The sequence below is a fragment of the Diadema antillarum genome, unplaced genomic scaffold, assembly GCF_040938485.1.
Source record: "Diadema antillarum isolate AM-2024a unplaced genomic scaffold, OU_Dant_1.0 seq00001004_RagTag, whole genome shotgun sequence".
Lineage (NCBI taxonomy): Eukaryota > Metazoa > Echinodermata > Echinoidea > Diadematoida > Diadematidae > Diadema > Diadema antillarum.
In genome coordinates this window covers 300,183-320,332 of record NW_027271842.1, presented here as the reverse complement: position 1 = coordinate 320,332, position 20,150 = coordinate 300,183, and the positions used below count along the sequence as shown (strand labels likewise).

Genomic DNA, 20,150 nt, shown 5'->3' with positions numbered 1-20,150 from the left:
TATAATGTAGTCTGCACTCACTAATCTGATCTGATCTGATGATTACAGTATAGTTGACGAGTGACGACGATCGACGATGCGATGAAGAGAATGCGTAGTCGTACGAAGTATACGCAGCTAGCTACTAGCTCATGCGAACATCACTCACATTACACAAAACGTATTGTCCCGCGCTCAGCAAGCGATCGCGAGCAATCGAGATACTATAGCGCGATACATTGCTTTAGGGATGTCTTGCGCACACACACATTTCGCTTCGTAGCAACTTCGGAAGCGAGTTTACGTGCTGCCGCCCGCGGCTGAAATATGTCCATGTATCCTCGCGACTGGGTGTCTTTAAACCAAACCAATGTTCCACTTCTCCCAGGAAAAAAAAAATAGATAACACAAATATGAGACTTATAGGAATATAGCGTAGCAACCCGTTATATGGCTAGCATCAAAAGTCTTTTGGTCCGATACATGTGTGCCCCATCCTAAATATCAGAAAGTTATTCGAGAAACTTCAACAAATCACAATTTTTGTCCCACTTAATTCTCCCCGCTAGCTCTCCCCTATCTTTATGGTAGTATAGACTTACATGCAGGGCTATGATAACAGAATAAATAAAGGAGATTACTGATAGATTAGACAAAGATATAAACATGGAGCTACTATAGCTCCATGATATCCTTGTATACGGGTGCTGTTCGTTATTCCGAAGGTTCGCTATTCCAAAGGTTCGTTATTTCGAAGGTTCGTTAATCCAAAACACACAAATTCTCCATACCTAGAGGTTCGTTAATCCGAAAATGAAAAAGGGTTCGTTAATCCGAACATTTGTGGCGTTATTTCGAAGGTTCGTTTTTCCGAAGTTTTGTTAATTCGAAAATGAAATTCGGAAAAACGAACCTTCGGAATAACGAATCTTCGGACTGGAAGAGCCTTCGGAATAACGAGCTGTAACCGTATAAACACGTAAGTTCACTACATTTTGGAAAAAAAAAGATGTTAACCCATGCACATGGACTGTTAGGTCACCGGGTTGCGTCACACACTATACGTACGTCATAACAATAATGTGAGCGTATGGTTCGTTGCGTTACTAGTACTTTATATTTATGGCCGGCGGAACCGTGGGGGCCGTGGGGGCTCAGGCCCCCACACTTTTTGTGCACCACACAAAAGAAATACATAAGGTGTCATCACTTTGGGCCCCCACAATTTTTTTAACCCGGAAGTACGTAAGTGGCGCTAAATAGAAATAGATAGAGATCTTGAAGCGTGCGGAGCGCGGTAAGGTTATTTTTTTCCAATGTAGACCTTTTTTCTTTTTTTTATTCGCTTGTCAGCTGAAGAAACCCAGAAATGGAAAGGGTGAGAGGAGCTGAGGACCTTTTTTTTTTTCTTTCTTGTTAGCTCATGAAACCCGGAAGTAGGCCCCCACGCTTTTAAAAACGTTCCGCCGGCCCTGCTTTATTCTTCACGCGACCTAGAAGCACACTGTGTACGTTTCTTTTTCTTTGGTTACAAGGTATAGATCTTCATAGCAACGACTTCGAGGGTCACGTAATGTGGGCGGCGAAGGTAGGCTACTTGCACTGCGTCCGCATGACGTTCGGGCAGACGTTGAGCATAATAATAATGATAACAACAATAATGACAATAATAATGATAATAATAATAATAATAATAATAATAATAATAATAATAACAATGATAATATTAATAATGATAATAATTATTATCATTATTACAATATTAATTATAATTATAATAATAGCTTTTGTTGTTATTGTGTACATAATGTACTTTTTATTTATTCTGTGCCGAATAAAATGAAGTGTGAATTGAATTGAAAATGGCGAACAACAAACAAATAAACACATAACAGCTAGCCTAGATAAAGAATACAATTGTTTCGAACATTATAGACTGCAGTTTTAGAATCCTCAGTATGAGAGGTACATATAACTCTGTTATATACAATTCATGTATTTATTTTCTTGTTCATGAACATACAAAATAAGAGACAGTGGGTCGTCAGTAGGCCTATACGCAATAGCCCGGCATAATCGCCAGAGAAAGATTGCCTCGAGGCTATCCTTATTTTTGCTCCTAAACTTGATCATACTTGTGCTTACAGAATACCACTTATCTTAAGATCTCATTAACATCTAATTACATCTAATTAGCATATCAAGTTACGCCCCTCTCCTAAACTGGGAGAGAAATAAGGATCCCTGACGTCACTATCCTATTTCTCCTCCTACGCGCGGTGTTACAGAATACTAATCGCGTATTTAGGAGCGAGAGCTGTCCTAGGATCCTTACAGAATACCACCCCAGATCTCTTCACATCGAGTTTCTACTGTCATGGTAATGATACCAGGCCTCTAAATAGATCTTCTCACTTTCCCTGATATTTTAGTATTGCTAGCAAACAGGAAAGAATAGAAGAACTCAATATGCTGTTGTCACAGTGTGATACCACAGCCTCTGTGCTTTATTGTCCATCCATTTGCATCATATTTCTGACCAACTCTGTTTTGTGACCACATGCACTTACATAGAATGTTGAATTGATGATATATATTTAATAGCTTGTATACAAACAAATATAAACTAGCTGTTATCATATGTGACACTGCACCTCAAAACAAACAAAAAGTCGCCAGACATGAATTTTTAGTTAAGACCATATTCTCAAAGAGCAGACTTTAAGCTTTAAAATGATGTATAACTCAAATCAAATGGACTCTCCTAACCTATCTAAATATTGGAAAGAAAGCACAAACTCAGGAAAATTGTGAACTGAGAAAAGAGGCTCTGAAGTACAGTGTCTATTCAAGCGCTTAATCTTTACCAAACCGTGCTGGCTGTGCAATGAATGGGACAAAAATCAGGAAGTAAACCACCAGAGTAACAACAATGAAGGGATTATCAGATTAAACTGAAATTAAGCATGCCTCATTAACACATTCTGTCCATAATTAACGCCAACTTTCAAAGCAGTAGCACTATCCTTTCAAAAGTTATTAGAGTTGAAAGCGAAGAGTGTGGACAAGGTTTTTCAGAAATGAAAAAGGGATTCTAAAGACACACCTAATCACACTATTCTACCAAAAATGTTCGAGATAAAGTGCTAAAAAAACACACTTTCCTGCCCGTTTTATGATACCAAATTTTAGCATAATGTAAGAAGACCCGCTCTTTCAGAAAATATGAAAAAGTCAAGTTCGGCTAGGTTGACCCATTTCACTTATTTTCAGTCCTCACGCAAAATCAGTGTGTGCGACTTTATGTTCGTTTTGAGGTGCACGGTCACATATGATGAATGATCACAAAAGTGCAGTTTGTGCATCAATGATAGTTAGAATAGCTGTAAAAATTTCTTAAAAATCAGACCTGATACTATAAAGTTATGGAATTACGAAATTGCATATTTTTTGACCAAATACAGGAATGCATATTGGAACTTGGAAGAGGTGATAATGTAATTTCCTCATTACTTTATGTGTTGGTTTATAATGGTGATTCAGCATCCGGAACACATTTCTTTGAAAAGAGAGCTTATGTTATGAGTCAGCAATAATTCAAGGCAAAGTGATAGACTCGTCAAGCTTTTGCCTGACACCTCTCCGTCTACTACTATAAAACACTGAATACCAGCAATCAGCGCTTAATTACATTGATGAAGGGCAATTTGGCAATAATTAATGCAGTTTGTTGAAGCGCCAGCTGAAATACTGGCAGTATTGTCATATGATGTGTGTTATGGCGTCAAAACATTTTACTAAACTACTTGTTATTTCAGGTTTTTTCCAGGTGGCCTGACATCACACCAGCATCGTATCATCACCATGAGAGGCTCAAAGTTTACAGGCATCCTCTTCAAGTGTTTCTCTGTGGCAACACTTCTCACATTGCTTACATTATCCACACAGTGCGAAGCATCTGGTGGCAGCAACCAAACACTTGTATACCTCAATGAGCCCCAAAACATAGACACTCTTCCCGATCAATTCATCATGATGGAATGTAGTGTGAACCACTTGCCTCCAAATCATCATCTGGTGTGGACTCGAAATGGGAAACCAATCATGGAAGATTCTGAGCAAATCCATGATGACGTTTCTCCAAGGTTCCGAGGATTAGGTTACGGCCCTAGAAGTAACCTGGGGATAGATCGTGTAGAACCAGAGGATCATGGCTCACACTTCTCTTGCCAAGTATACAACAACTCTCTTAAAACGGGAGGGAAGGCTTCCCTTAAAACTGAGTCTAGAACTGCGGTTGTAAGTGTTAGCTACCCTCCCAGTTCCAAGTATCCCCAGTGCCTGGTCAACCCTCAAGAAGGGCCTGCTGGGGTCAATGTCATCCTTTCTTGCTGCACAGAGATAGTCAGCGTACCAATGTCATTGGCCTGGGTAGCACAGGGAGAGAACAGCAGTTGGAGAATCACCCAGCAAGCTAGCAAGTGGAATGACGAGGTGAGGGAGAACTGCATTGACGTAGACATTGGCGCCGGCCTCAATTTCAGTTTGTATCAGTGCAAGCTGAACGACGCTTCTGAAAAACTAGAGGATTTTGAGACACGGCAGTGCAAAATCGCAAAACTCCCCCAAGCCTCCATCTCCCTGAAGTACCTCAACCACAGAAATGCCCAGTTTAATTGCTCGGTGCAAACACCAGGAAGTTACCACTACCTGTGGCACCTGCAGGATGAGGAGATGAAGCAAATCCGTCAAGTTAGTTCATTGAGTACCCAGTCAACACTTCATCTTCCACTCAGTCAGGTCACCAATGGCTCTTTCTTATCTTGCTCGATATTTGATGGGTCCCAAATGGGAAGTACTGATCTAAAGATTGTCCTATCTGCTACCCCAACAGGTGGTGGTACTTCCTCAATAGTCATCATTGGAATAGTCATTGGAGCCGTGGTGGGCGTGTTACTTATTGGTCTTTCCACATACTTTCTCGTCATCAAGTGTAGGAGAAGAAATGAGCGTCTCTATGCTTCCCTTGAGCGCGGTCCTGAGAGTGGAATGCATGTTGGTGCTGGAAGCACGTATGTATTTCACAAGGGAGGTGCTAATGGGCATTTGAATGGAACAGTCGTGACAGCCGAAGGTGGACGCCTGGAGACTGGTGCGGAGGAGATACCGCCGAAACCGGGTGGTCACAGGACCATCTCCTGGGAACCGGAAGACATCATCATCCGCTCAAATGGTGGTGTCATCAACACCTGTGATGACCCCAAAAAGAGGAATGTGGAGGGCCTGGTGTATGCAGACTTAGCATTCCAGGGGGTGGAGGAGGAACCGGATGCAGAGTTGGAGGGTGAGGCAGAGCAGGAGGATGCGGCAAAAGGGGCAGTCGGTGGCGGCGATGCAGGTGGCGTCAAACCGGGAGGAAACGATCAGAGCAGTATAGAATATGCCCGAATTGTACCTCCTCCCAGATCACTGCGTTTTTAAGACATGACTCATGAGGAATGTTGAGACAGTGTGTCATTTAAAGTATTCAGATATCTCCAGTACGAGCAGAGTATGTAAAGTGATTCAACGCTGGACAATTGCAGGAAAAAGAAGACTGTTGCTCATTTTGTAGTACCCAGAACAGCCAGTAACTACTATCAGCATGTACTATACATTATGTATAAACCTACAATGTAATGTACATATCAAGTATTTTACCTTTCTTCTCATTGAAAAGTGGTGTAATATGACAGAGTACAGGGTTGCTTGTACAGCATTGAGTTTTCATTGTTTGCTGCATTTTATGTAAGCTTAAAGAGCTTTTACGTTTGTACATTCTTTATTCATATAGGTCAAACTGAAATAACTCAAGGCTAAAAAAACAAAAAAAGCAAAATGCACTCTTACTTTCAGCAGACTTCTATTAACCCTGTATGCACTTGTCCTAGGACTGGAACACCCCCCCCCCCCCCCCAAAGGGGAAAAAAAAAAAAAGTGTGAAAATAAAGGTCAGAGTGTTGATGTGGAGAAAGTATATTTTATTACACTATTCACTGCCAATGCATAAATTCAGCTTTTGTCTGGTGAGTGTATAGGAAGAAACCAAGTGAATGTTTTAGTAGTCAGAAATGAAGTGACAATACACGTGTATCTTCCAAGGTGGTTTTCTTGTTTGATGACATTTCCCTTAACGTCTAGCTCTGCATTCACTACTGTGTGAGCTGAAAAATTTGCTTACAGTTGTTGTTTTAAAGAAAAATTGCCTACAGTTATTTCCATGAATTACTGCTTGTCAAATACTTTGGCATGTTAATTTTGTGATTGCAAGGGTCTAGTAATTCTAACTTCACCCTGCAAAAAAAAAATAAATAGAATGAGTACATTGTAATGAGAGACAGTACAAGAACTGTGTACTTAATATTTTAATGTTGATTCCCTATACATTTGAATAGCAATGTGTTCTCCATTTGAAGTACTGTATTCATGTGCTGTTATGCCCCAGATATTGCTACCTAAGGGTGGGATTTCACGGAGCACGCGAACGATTTGCGAAGGACGCGAATGACAAAATCCAAAATTCGGCAAAGTTTTTCTCCGAATGTGTTCCGACCATGAATCCGAAAACTATTCTTGCGCAATTTGTGCGAATTTTCCACGACGTATGTGCGAATGTCGTGTGTATCATTGCTAAAGTACAGCATGTTACGTTCACGAAGAACACGCGACGGAAATGCGAACAACGAAAAATGTCCAATAATCATGGGAGAAAATGTACCCAAGGAGAGGTGTAAGCTGTCTTGAGTTGAATTTTTTTTCATTCCTCTATTTTTCCTTTCTTTTTCTCTCATTTCTCTATCGTGTGCTTGCCTACATTTTTTCCCTAATACCTATCTCCACTAGTAAAGCATTTGATTTTTTTTTTTTGCAGTTCCTCCATGTCATAATCTCTATAGTCAAAATGAAATTTTACATACTTTAGATTAATTTTAAGCATATTCTGCGAATTTTTTTTGGTATATCAAACATTTCTTTCTCTTTTGCTAGTCTTTAATTTCTTTTGTTACTATAGTTGTTAATAATTCTTTGATGTTAAGATGTATACTATGATTTTTATTTGTAGAAAACGTATAGGTCATACATCCCCCAAACGTGCGCTAAACGTTCGCGAGAATGTCTCAAAAGGTACGCGAACAGTTTTCGATTACGTCGTGAAATGATCGGAAAAACTTCGCAGATTTCGCGTAACATATGCGAGACATTCTCCAAAGTTTTGGAGGCTGTTTGTGGTTTCACGAACATTTTGCAAACATCGCGCGTGTCTTGCGAAGGTCTTGCGCATATGACGAGGCTTTAAAGACACTTTCGAGAACAATTCACGAGCAAATCACGACCAAGTGTGCAGAAAAGGTTCGCAAAAAATTTCAAACTTTTCTGAAATTCTCGCCGAAGTAAAAACGACATTCGCGAACAATTGACGACGCTTCCGAACCCTCACGTTCGTTTGGCAATCTTTTGCAGACTAAAATACGAATGCTGGATTTTGCCATTCGCGTCCTTCGCAAATCGTTCGCGTGCTCCGTGAAATCCCACCCTTAGGGCCAATGCAGCATGCTAGACCTACAGTACTGTAGTTACTACTCTGCAAGTGATCAAATGCTTGAGTTTGATTTTTAAGAAATTACATCTTCATATGCTGCTTTTGCAAATTTTGATATTGGTGCAGTTATTTTCATGGTTCAGAGGAGATTTGCAAAGAAGAATAAGGTACTGATTGCATAATAGCAAAGCTAAAGAACCTGCTGATAAATGCTTGATGGACTAAGTATGCCATATATCTGATATTGAGATAAACAAATGATGGCATAATCACCTTGCCAAATGTGTGACTACTTTCATCAGCAGTAACACAGAAACATGAAAGTTTTGTTGAAGTAAGATAATATCAACTCAATGAATTTCAAGTAAGTTTATGACAAATGAGTTAAAATGACTTTGGGCATGATGAGGGAAATACATTGTATGTAGCTGTCTGGAATTCAGACAGACAGCATTTAACATTTACTTACTGGTACTACATGTATGTTACCATGGCAACACACTTGGATGACTGACAAAAGTAAGTAGTAAAGTATGAATGAAATGAAGTACATGTACATTCCATACAGCGTCAAATTGTAAACATTCTCAGCTGTTTACTACTCCTGCCTCTCCCCCCCCCCCCCAAAAAAAAAGGATGTCAAAATTCTTATCACTGGAAACTCTCATTCAAAAAATCCCATTTTGTAATAACATCAATACCACTAATATAATTGTACTCGGATTCTGATCATTACTGTAATGGATCCATAATTCATGGCAATTATGGGCTCTGCCATGGATTGATTGGTAACATAGGCTCTGTAGATTGGCTAAATAGCAGAGATAGTAAGGCTGCCGTGCCACTGCCTCTGAACTATGATAGAATGAAGACCCCGCTCGTGAGGACGGCGAAGAAATTAGGCACGCAGTGCACATTGTAGTCAAACTTGCTGCCTAATTTGCAAGTAATATGCATCCAGAGTGCTCCAGTGATGGAGCGATATTAGCCGGATTTGTGGTGAGTAGGCAGGGAGCGTCAGTTTTTGAATGCGCCTCGAGCAGGTTAGATGCTGAGTGATGGGGCCACGTTTGGCCGCTCTCTACCTCTTTCTCTCTGGTCTTCAGATTTTTAGTCAGACTCCTTGTCTCGCCCATGGAGCAGGGTACGGCTCAGTGTATTCATCAGTGCTTGGGCTCAGGCACGGAAACTTTTATTCAGATGTGATCATGTAGTATATCATCCCCTAACTAATATTTGCTTTAGGAATAGTTATGTAGCAGGGACTCAGAAGGGGCAAGGGAATATGAGTGGGTACTGTTATACATATATCCACCAGTGTGTGTGTTGGGGGAGGGGGCAGCTCTCTTAAATTTAGCATGTTTTTTTTTTTAAGGAGCTATAACAAAACCTACTAAAGAAAATACCAAAGAGGACTTCAAATTATAAAAAAAGGAGTGATATCACTCTTCACTTTGACAATGTATTGAGTTACTCGGTAAATGATTATAAAAGTGACAGCACACCTCCCCCACCCCCCCCCAAAAAAAATGTGCATACATAAAATATCTTATATACACATACAAACACACACACACACACACACATACTGCCCGACAATGTTTCACCTGAACATCATGCACTATATTAGATGCATAACGAAATTCCTTTGTTATATATTTTTAATGTGGTCTGGCTTTGTTTATTAAACTAGAATGTACAGATTGTAATAGTATTCAGTGATTAAATTTGTTCTTGCCAAATAAGTGCAGAAATCAACCCATACATGTATTCTGTTGTACTCAAGTCATTTAACACAACACGGTATCTATCTGGTATACCTGTTCATTGTATGTGCAGGAAAACCCTGTTTTGACGAGTTTGCTGGGATTGCCACATTTAATACCTTGTTATGTACATTTGGGACCTCCATGTAAATGTACTGAAAAAAAAAAAAGAGAACAGCTAAATGCATTCACGGAAAATTGGGACTATAAAATTCACCTCATGAACAGTGGTTCCGCATTATGACAGGCTCTCCCTATGTGTAATACTTTTATATGCAATTCTGATCCAAGTACTGTCAATATTTTTTTGAAATGTACTTATGATGAACTTTACCCATCACAGTTTACTATCAGCAATGCATGCATACTTGTGCATTACTTGCAGTGAATAAGTCAGTAAAGATAATAAATTATGTATTTTGTCTGTCACACAAGGAAATATTTCAATTTTGTATGCTACGCATTGAAAACATAATTTTGAAATGTTGTTTTTGTACCATTGACTCTGCTTTAGCATTATTTGAAATCATCCACTAAAGCATTACTTGTTTTATTTTGTCCTTGACTGCAATACCATGTACAGTTTATATTTGTGCCTGTTTTTCTTAACAGTAAGTATCATTTCAGGTACAGTATTTGTATTATATGCCTGTGAGCATAGTAATGCCATACAGTAAACTTTGTATGATTCAAAGTTGTTGGGACTGGTTCGACTTGAGCAATATTTGACTCGTGCGAGGGTCATCTTTTTTTTAAGGGGATATTAATTAAAGGGAGGATGCACTCCACAGAGACTTGCTTCAAATGAAATTTAAATGTATGATGAGCAAGCATTTTGGCATGATGGGACAAAGTGAATAAACCAAGGTGTCACCAGTTTCCACGGTATGAGTGATTCCTGTGTCATGGTGCCATTTTGTTTATACATCTTATCCTCCTTTTCCTCTTCAAAGTAGCAATCTCATTCAAGTGGCTAGGGGCGGATACACAAGAAAAAAATTATCGCGATAATGATTGTAATTCATATTGCAATGATCAGACCAACACACGGTACCTTGGAAACTGTGATTTTAATGTAAATTCTTTTAAAAAAAGAGGCACAACCTAATCCTTTGTGCCATGTCAATCAATTTTGCATGCTGAGAGCACTAAAGCTAGTATCTCACCAACGGACACGTCTCCGCAACGTCTCCAACTTATCAGTTGCAGCAGTCGCGGAGACGTCTCCAATATAAAAATGTCTTGCGGTCTCACCAAGGAGACGTCTCTGAGACGAGGTATGGCAGGTGCCAAAAAATTTCAAATATGAGGGAGCCGTTGCAGGATCACCTGACTTGATCTAGGCAGGATGTCAGCACACAGATAGGTCACATGGTTTTTAAAGTAGGTCAAACAGCGTCAATAGAGTCGCGGAGACACGACGTCTCTGCGACTCTCACCAGTTTTTCTGGTCTCCAGCAGGTTTCGGCGACGTCTCTGAGACATCGCGCAGACGTCGCAGAGACGTCTTAGTAGTCGCAGATATGATTAGTCTCCGAGACTGATGGAGACGTCGCGGAGACGTCGCGGAGACTTCGTGAAAAATCGAACATGTTTAAATTTCTTGCGACTAACTGGCGACTAATCGGAGACTCTGTAATTTTCTGGAGACATCTCGGAGACGTCGCGGAGACGTCTCTGCGACTAGCAAAATCTAGAGTCGTGAACTAGTTTCAAGCCCGGTGAGATACCCCCTTAAGCATCAAACTGCAGTACAAACTACACGTGTATTTACACATAATGGTGCGCCGTTCATCCATGGAAGCGGTTGGAAGGTCATGATGTAAACTCAACCTCCCAAATCATGATCACTGTGTACCAGTATATACATATAAGAATCTGTTAAATGCTACACTATGTTAGGGATTCCCCCCCCCCACCCCTCCACTAGAATTTACCTCCAAAATAGCAATTGGAATTTTATGATTGTTATTTAATCATATTCTAGTTCATGTACAAGCGTCCTACAAGATTGATTGACTTTTCACAAGATTCAATCAAATGACAAATTTCCTTCCGCGTGTACACGCTCTGTGGTACCTCTCGGTTCTCCCATTTCCTTGTTTTTTTCTTCCTTGTGAAAGTAGTCATCTCGGTCAAGTGCCATGATACTACTCATGCAGCACTCTCATTCCATTTGCTCTACATACCAGGAGCATTTTGCCTTTCTTAAATTTCCCCTGTGGATTTATTCATTTATTTTTTTTTTCTTTGAAACAGCTTAGTTCCCTTTCACACTTGCAAAATGCTTCAACTACATTGTATGTTTCTCAAGTCGAGTTTTACCAACAGTGTTTTGCCCAATTCTGGGTGCAGGTTGGGATGTCAATGCTTTGACCTCTAGAATTCAATTGAGATTGTAGAGCAAAGCTTTACCTGCTGTAAATGTATGAACTTCTTCTTCAGTACTTGCATATATACACATTCATTTTCATGCAAGCATTATTAAGAATGTGTTTGACTAAACAGCCATAGAAATGTATGCTACGTAGTGATGGAACAGCATTTCTGAATTTTAGTCTTGGCAAGGAGACACAGTTTTGTGGATGAAGCATCTTAAATTTCGATACATTTATGATCACATTCAAGAGATATCGTGATAAATGTTGTTGCAATCGTTGTTAAGTTACAGTCTGTTTATGTAGTTCAGTATATATGACTTCAGACAACCAGTCATGAGGTCCTTGGACCTTGGTTGTGAGTCCCCCAGCAGCAGTGGCTGTGCCCCCTGAGCAGGGAGCACTTTCTCCTCGCTCCTTTGGATGGGACTTGAAGCCTCTTGGTCATGTGGTTGCTGGCTTACAAGTATATTGCTCTCTCTGTGGACATATTATTAAAATCATAATTCATTCTCCAAGTTCCTCTGATGGAGTCGTGTTAGTTATAAGAACTGAAGAAATCAAGCAGGTTGTTCAAATGGGAACTCTGGCTCTGCCGTATGTAATGGTGTACATATACTTGCATTTCATTTTCCTGAAACACACACACACACACACACACACACACACACACACAATCTACAACTGTATGTCTTCGCTTTGCTTAAGGCTCTTCCAAATTTCTGAAAATTGCATATAGACATATTTTTGCTGTCAGAAAATGCATCTAGTCGCTCTAATGAAAAGAAAAAAAAGAAGAGAAACATGTAACAATAGTTGTATTCTATGTACAATTCAGATTGTTTTTTCTTCCTCATTTAAATTAGAAAGATGAGATTGTCAAACTCCTTGTTTTTATTATGAGGTTTTTAAGTGTTGTGCAAAGTGTCCATATCATGCAAGACACAGTTGTATTACTAGAAGTACAATGTACATGAGCAGAGACTCCAACTCTCCCGTTTTCGACGGGAGATCTCCCGCCGAAAACCCATTTTTGCAAAGTCTCCCGTTCTCCCGCTTGAAATTTAATTTCTCCCGCCCTGGCTCCTTGTCTCCCGTTGGAAAGGATTTCTTACTTATTTCTATCGTATGTTGAAAAAATAAGCCTTTAGGTAGCACCAGAGAGCATATAGAACCCTGGGAATTTTGCGCTTTGCACACATCATCTTTGAGTCTCCCGTTTGCTAGGGGTTTCAGGCGGGAGAATCTCCAGGTCAGAAGGTGGTTTGGGTTGGAGTCTCTGCATGAGAAATACAGTATCAGTATCTTGAATGTGGCAGCAGTGAGATTTAAGTTCATTTTGTCCAAAATGTGTTGGAAATTACAATGAATTGCCACTCTGTTTACTTGTTATTTGCTGTAGCAGAGTCAGAATAGAATGTTGTTGTACTTGTACCAAGAATGATACAAAATGATACAAAATGAGCCCTCAAGATTAGATGCTTTGCAATTTCTGTCATATATTTTATAATAGTGTCACATGACTGACCGGAAACAGGTGGCTGGTATTAATCAAACAAATTTTGTTTTCTTTTTGTCTTGGCAGTTGATAAAAAGTCTACATGCCTGTGTTTATTGCTGAACAGACAAAGATGTGACCATAATACTGTAGAATTCACCAGCTACGCATGTGTAGCACACTGTATTACGTGAGGATGCAAGCATACATTGACAGGCTATGTGTGTAAAAGGGCTTGTAAGAGATCAAGTGCCCCCCCCCCCTTCATCCTTGCCAGATAGCGATTTGCAAATAAATTGAAGTTCAGTCCTATGTGATTTCCATTTGTATGTTTTCCCCCTAGCCATTGATATGTCATTATGAAGGTGGATATCCTCTTCCCCACAAAAAAAAAGAGACCCAAATTACCCTGTGAAGTATCCAAAGGACAATTTAGTGTTACATGAAAGATAAAGCAAAGCAACAACCAGATTTTTTATATGGGACAATGCAATTGGCCCAATACTTATTTCTTAAAGGCTCAAAGTTTGACTTCTTAGACAGTAGGCTATTGAAAATTCCTGTAGTAGAAAGTAGCATGTACAGTATGATCCTGTATCATTCAAACAAACTGCCATTTTTTAATGCAATGTACTAGAATATTGATAAAGTATTCATCAATAGAGCACATTCTGTTTGTACAGTGATATTGCGTTTCACCAGGGAGGTGGGAACACCTCCCTGGTTACACTGTTCGAATGTAATTCTCATTTTTAATAAAGAGAAATAAAATGTGTCAAGAAAGATGTATCTATGTGTGTTTTTCTAGTATTACATTCTGTTAGAGGTTTTACAGTGGAATCTTGTTGTAAAGAGGGTTGATACAACAAAATCCTCTTACAAGGTATACAATTCTGCATGTCCCAACTCTTTATATTTCTTTGCTTTTGTACCCTGATACATAGTTAGAAACCTGATAGAACAATGTATATTGTGATTTTGTTGTTTTTTAATCCTCATTATAACAAGGTTCCAATCAAAGTTGCATTGCATGTGTGATTTAAATTGCGCTGACCAGTTTGTGTAAAAAAGATGTTTGACCAATGTGCATCAATGCTAGAAAGCTGCCACTCAAAGTAGAAAGAAGTCAACTGATGAAGGCAATGGCCAATCTTAACTGGTTAACAAAAACACAGTCTGAAACCCAAAACACTGTCTATAACACTAGTTATACACTAAGTTTTCATTATGCATCACTTTTTTGAGCACTTGATGTGAATGAGAGTATTTTAAGCATGGTATTGGTCGTGACCATCCTGGATAAATGACAAAATGTAAAAAAAAAAAAAAAAAAAAAAACGGTTTGAAAAATATTTCTCAACCCTTTGATCATTGTGGGACCTGGTACTGTATTTAATAGAATTCAGACTGAGAGATTACCAGGTTTCAAGCATAGTTTTTTGTTGTTTGTTTGTTTTTGTTGTTGCTGTTGTAACAGTCACTGGCTGAAATTCCAAGGAAAACTAGCAACAACAAAAGTTATGATGAGTAAAAGCATATGTACATATAATGATCACTGTGATACGTGTACCAACCAGGGGGTCCCACCTCCATGGTGATACCGAGTGTGCTACTGTAGTGTGTGTGGGGAAAAAAAAAGTTTTACCAGACACCCATTATCCCTTGTGTGAGCTCTATCGCATGCATTGAGGTTTTGGGAATGGGAGAGCTGCGGTTAATGTCCATGATTAAAAAGGGAGCTTTCTTTTTACTCCAGCTCCCGAAGAGAACAACTGTGTCTGGTGCCCAGAGGCGTGCAATTATTAACTGTATTGATGACCTAAAAAGGTGAAGGGGATCATAGGGCATTGACAGTGGAATATGGCAGAAATCGTTATGGAGGCATATGTACACTGTGTGTGTGATGTGTGTTTGTGTGTGTATAAGTGTGTTATTTTTGGAGGAGTGGGGATTGTGTGTTTGTGTGTGTGTGTGTGTGTGTGTGTGTGTGTGTGTGCATATTCGGCTCTCGTGTGCAACAGAGCAATTATAGTGCATACTGATTGACGTAGACTAAAAACAGTTTTTCCCAGATAGCCTTCTGCGCCGTGCCTTTTCTAGTCCACAAAGGTCCGACCTTACTTATTCATCAGATTTCATACGCTGCCTTCAGTTGCTCTGGTTACCACTTGCAGCAAACATCACGCGTGAAAGTAGAAATTTTCCCTGTGAAATGCATCTGATGGGATTTGTGGTCAACTTTTTCTGCAGTTCCTATTCTGCTTTATAGTGAGCTGCTGGTAAATTGGTGAGTTTGTAGGTCATACGTTGGGGGGGGGGGGGGGGGGTGCTCAGACAATTGTGCTACCAAGTGTACTTGCGTCAAAAACACGCTCAAGAAATGGACCCTAAATGAAGTTTTATGGCACATCAAATTTGCTCCCCTAAATGTCATCACACTTGCAACACATAACCAAAATAGCATAACGATGGGTGTCACATACTCTATTTGGCCTATTTCTCTTTTGTACCAAGCTAAATAAGCTACTTGTGTATATGGATTTTTGAATTGCTTCTTACACTAGTTGGAAAATAGCACTAATACTTTTTTTTTTCAAATACTATTAGGAGTTCTGTTTAATAAACAGATGTCAAATGTAATTATCTCCAATACAGAACAGAAGTGGATATTTTCAAATATTTTTCCTTTTCTTTTTGGAGGATTTTATCTCCCTACCGGTATTTCAGCCATCAATGCAGGATATTGAGAATTTTTTTTCAAATTTTCTTAATACAGTTCAATGATATCATCTCCAAATTAACATGTGCAGTTGCTATAGTGATATCCCTGTTTGATGCAAACATGTGAATTTTGAAATACGTAACATTCTTATATTTAATGTCAAATTACAAGAAAAAAAAAACACTAATCTCTTTCCTTGGTGGAGGTAATTAGCAATTAATGGGATATTTCTGTCCATCTGAAGGGGCGAAAAAAAAAAAGGTATTTTAATTGAGATCATCATCTTGCTATTTCTTCTCTGTGAATGCAACTACAGTATAGCCAAGCAAACTACGTAACATTAGATGGATAATTGCTTCCACCTCCCTGCACCTACTAGTACCATGTACACAAATTGGAAAGGCACATTTCAGCTGTTATTACTTATATGGTTGTTTGTCTGGCTTTTTTTTTTCACTCAAGGTCTTTTGATATGTGGCTTCCACTTTATATCCGTTAAGGAGAAAGATAGAAAAAGAGGGGATCTTGGCATCTCAGAAAAGAAGAGATATAAAATGTATGATTTACCGTCGATTCATAATTGGAAGCCTCAGACAGGAGTGCGAAAAGAAAATGGAAAAATTTAAGCAAGGTTTAGTTTTTAAGGAAAGACATAGGATGCAATCATGTACAATACAATGTAATTGCAACTGCCAGAATAATACCAAGTGAAGCAAGTGGTTTGAATTCAATCAAACTTTTCTGAAATTTTGTTTTGACATCACAGACTGTAATGGGGCCTTATGACCACTACCGGTATCATTTGATTCATCACAGTTGGATTTCAGAGGAATGCTATCACACATTTTGTTTTCTTTTTTTTTTTTCTTAATCCTGCAATACAGGAAGACCCTGAAGCATATGATTATACAGAGTACAAAAGGACATTCAACAAGTAAAGAACATCTGATATCCTCATGACCAATCAGGCAGCCTGCCGGCACAAAACAAACAAAGAATCAAACAAACACACATGCATACACACACACACACACACACACACACACACACATACACATAAACACACATATCAACACATGTTGTCCTGATGCCAGTGGCTGTGTTCTGATGAAATTGTGGTAGGTCTGAGATGGGTCAACCAAAAAAGAAAAAAAAAAAAAAGAAGAAGAAGAAGGGGGGGGGGGGGGGGGGGGGAGCGCTCACACCGGCATCACAACATCATGACATCACGTACCTGTGTCACTGAACTCTCAGCTGCACTTTTTGAAACAGAAGCATTATGAAGCACCTCCCCCTTGCCTTGCCTTTAGGGTGAGTTCACACTCCCTACATCACACAAAAAGCAGTGACTATGACACCCATGAAACCTTGGTTGCCCACAGTGTGATAATTTTATGGTAACTTGAAATATGGTGAGTGTGTGTGTGGGGGGGGGGGGATCAAGGGGATTCTAGGGGGACAGGGTCACTTGTACCCTTAACTATCTTCGCTAGAGATGTACAAATTCTCACTTTGAACAGGTCAGATCCAGTCAACAGAAAAGAGGATGCTGTCTGCATAATTACAAATAGATCTGGATGGGAATTTCTTGATCTTTTTTTGTTGTTGTTGTTGTTGTTTTTTTTTTTGCTGCATCTGCGATTGAACTGACTTATTGATGATAAAGAGATTAGACAATAATACCCTCAGGTAAAGTCTCACCAAACCATGTTTTTGGAGTGAAACCTCCACTCCATTCTGCAGTTGACCACAACAACTGGATCGAGTGACAATCAGAACAAGCCGAGTTATACAAGATAAATCGAATTCCAACAGGAAGAAGGAACGACAAGTTATAGAATTTCAAAGTGTAAAAGAGCTTTCCAAGAATGTATGTCATCATCTGTTAAAGATGCATGCCACACTTCTTCAATATCACCTGTGGTATTATGGTCCTTTAGCCAATCCTTTCGCCTGCACGAATGCAAATCGTTAATATAAGTTTCCATGCAATTGAGTGCAATGTTTATTATTATTTCAGGTAGTAGAAGTTGTACCAGAGTAGTTAATTTTCAATAACACTTCTTTTAAAAAAAATAAAAAATACTGACGTAGACATTGTATTCTAAGGCCGCGTTCATGCGAATTTCGTAGCCAGAATCACAAACATGAATCATGATTCAAAACGGCGTTTCAAATCACGGTCTCAGCGGAAGAGCGTTCATGCGGGCTTTCGCAATGCTGATTCTGGCTCTGCTCATCCTTTGCCATTGCGCAGCGCACTGCGCAGTTTCTGCAACTCGAGCCAGACCTCCTTATGCCAACTGATCAGTCAGTTATTATAGGCCTTTACGTTTTAATTTCAGTGAATACTTTCCAATACTAAGGTGTGGCATTCAGGCTCTGCCCACAGAAGGGAATAATCCTAATTCTTCGTCTCTCCAATCATTTCCCTAGGTAGACACAGCGCTGCAGCCATTACTTTTATCAACTCAATCGGAGAGTAATTACATGTATTATTATATTAAACAGCTAACGTTAGATACTAGCATAGAATCGGTGTATGGCGTTGATGTAAACAAATAAGTGCAAGTATGGTACCGAAACACACGATTCATTAGACGTACACAACAGAGCAAGAAGCTGTGGGATACCCCTCGAGACACGCATGCGCACAACGCACAATGACGTCATAGAATCATGATTGAAATCACGGTTGCGTTCATGCGGTTTCTGCGATCGTGATTCTGGTAGAATCATGATTCAAAACGCCCTATTTTCCGCATTTCAGATCGGCGTTTTGAAACGCGTTTAAATGGAAAAATCGCATGAACGCAACGCAACTAAACACGTTTAGCGACTAAACGTGTTTAGAAACGCAATTCTAGTTTCGCATGAACGCAGCCCAAGATGCCCTGTAGATAGGATAAATGAAGCCATGTATGGAAAATACAACCTGGGAGGTAGGGCCTACTGGTAATACCACGTTTTTGCAATAAGCACATGCAGCTATGCATCCTTTCAGAGTCTGTGATTTTTTACTTTAAAAAAAAACAACAATAATGACAGCAAGATACCACAAACCACAAAGGTTGACCACAATGAGGAGAACATGTTTCACCTCTTGACATTTTTGTAGCTGCACACACACACACACACACACACACACACACACACACACCCACCCACAACAACAGCAAAACAGACAGAACACATTTCATTCTCTTTTTTGCATTGCCAGTCACACATGCATACACACAGCATATAAACGTGATATCTAATTTCTTAGTTACCTCATGGCAGAAAGAACTGTCGTACGATAGACATGCCATGCCAAGTTTGTATCTATCATGTACATCATGGTGATTTACAGACGGAGGCAAGTCTTTTTGGTCTTCCAAACTACATGTATTGACTCATATTCAAGTTTGTGAATTCTTTGCTTTGCATTTCACGTTTCGGCAACTACCATTTTAAGCCACTGTCATGCAAAACAATTTTGTATACACAAGTTGAGATGGAAAATTTGCAAAGAGTCCCAAGTTTCAAATGAAAAGGATACAGGCAATTGTGACACTTTATGTTCAATCAGGGTAAACAGCAAAAAAAAAAAAAACAAAACAAAAAAAAAACCTAACTCACTCTCACTCACTTCCATCAGTTTATATGAGAAAGTACAAAAACTTGAGGCCCTCAACAGCAACAGAAACAACAACAAAAGTACAAGGCATAAGAAAAGATTGCAGTTATTGCATTTCCATTCTATAGTCGATTGGATTGCATCCCGGATGCCAAGGGGGATTGGAGGCATTTGTTGCGGGCAAACTGCCTCTTGATGCTTCGCCATGGCAGCTGGCCATGAGCAAACACATTAAGAGATTGGACATAAGGGGTTGCGTGGTTTTCTACCACTGAGCACACCTTTATAGGAGTGACGGATTGATACATGCAGCTCTGCCGCATCAAGCGTATCGAGTTGACAAGCTTGGCTCGATTATTCCGAACGAAATGTGCGACGTCCTGTCAGTCAAAAGGGATCAGGAACCATGACAAATACATTATATGCACACATCTATGCATTTACTCTGAGATGGGTAGTGCAAACTTGATACAAGTTAAATCTTTAGAGGAGGCTCATATACACTTTGCTTAGCATCAAAGCTGGAGTACATCTACATGGCACCCCTGAATAAAGTGACACTGCATAAAGTATTTAGACGTTCAATTCAGATTATTCATTCAAAAATAC

General features: G+C 39.5%; 2 protein-coding genes across 2 annotated transcripts in view; one reads left to right on the top strand and one right to left on the bottom strand.

The window, feature by feature from the left end:
* LOC139742541 (glutathionyl-hydroquinone reductase YqjG-like) overlaps positions 1 to 20,150 on the bottom strand; it is a 107,636-nt gene that overhangs the window by 51,946 nt on the left and 35,540 nt on the right. The gene's annotated exons all lie outside the window — the stretch shown is intronic.
* Positions 3,819 to 5,870, top strand: LOC139742540 (uncharacterized). The gene has a single exon (XM_071653072.1). It carries the CDS (start codon positions 3,844 to 3,846, stop codon positions 5,458 to 5,460), a length of 1,617 nt encoding a protein of 538 aa, XP_071509173.1. The 5' UTR covers positions 3,819 to 3,843; the 3' UTR covers positions 5,461 to 5,870.

Excerpts from the sequence above, each read along its gene's own strand:
- LOC139742540 (XM_071653072.1), top strand. The coding sequence starts at position 3,844 with ATGAGAGGCTCAAAGTTTACAGGCATCCTCTTCAAGTGTTTCTCTGTG.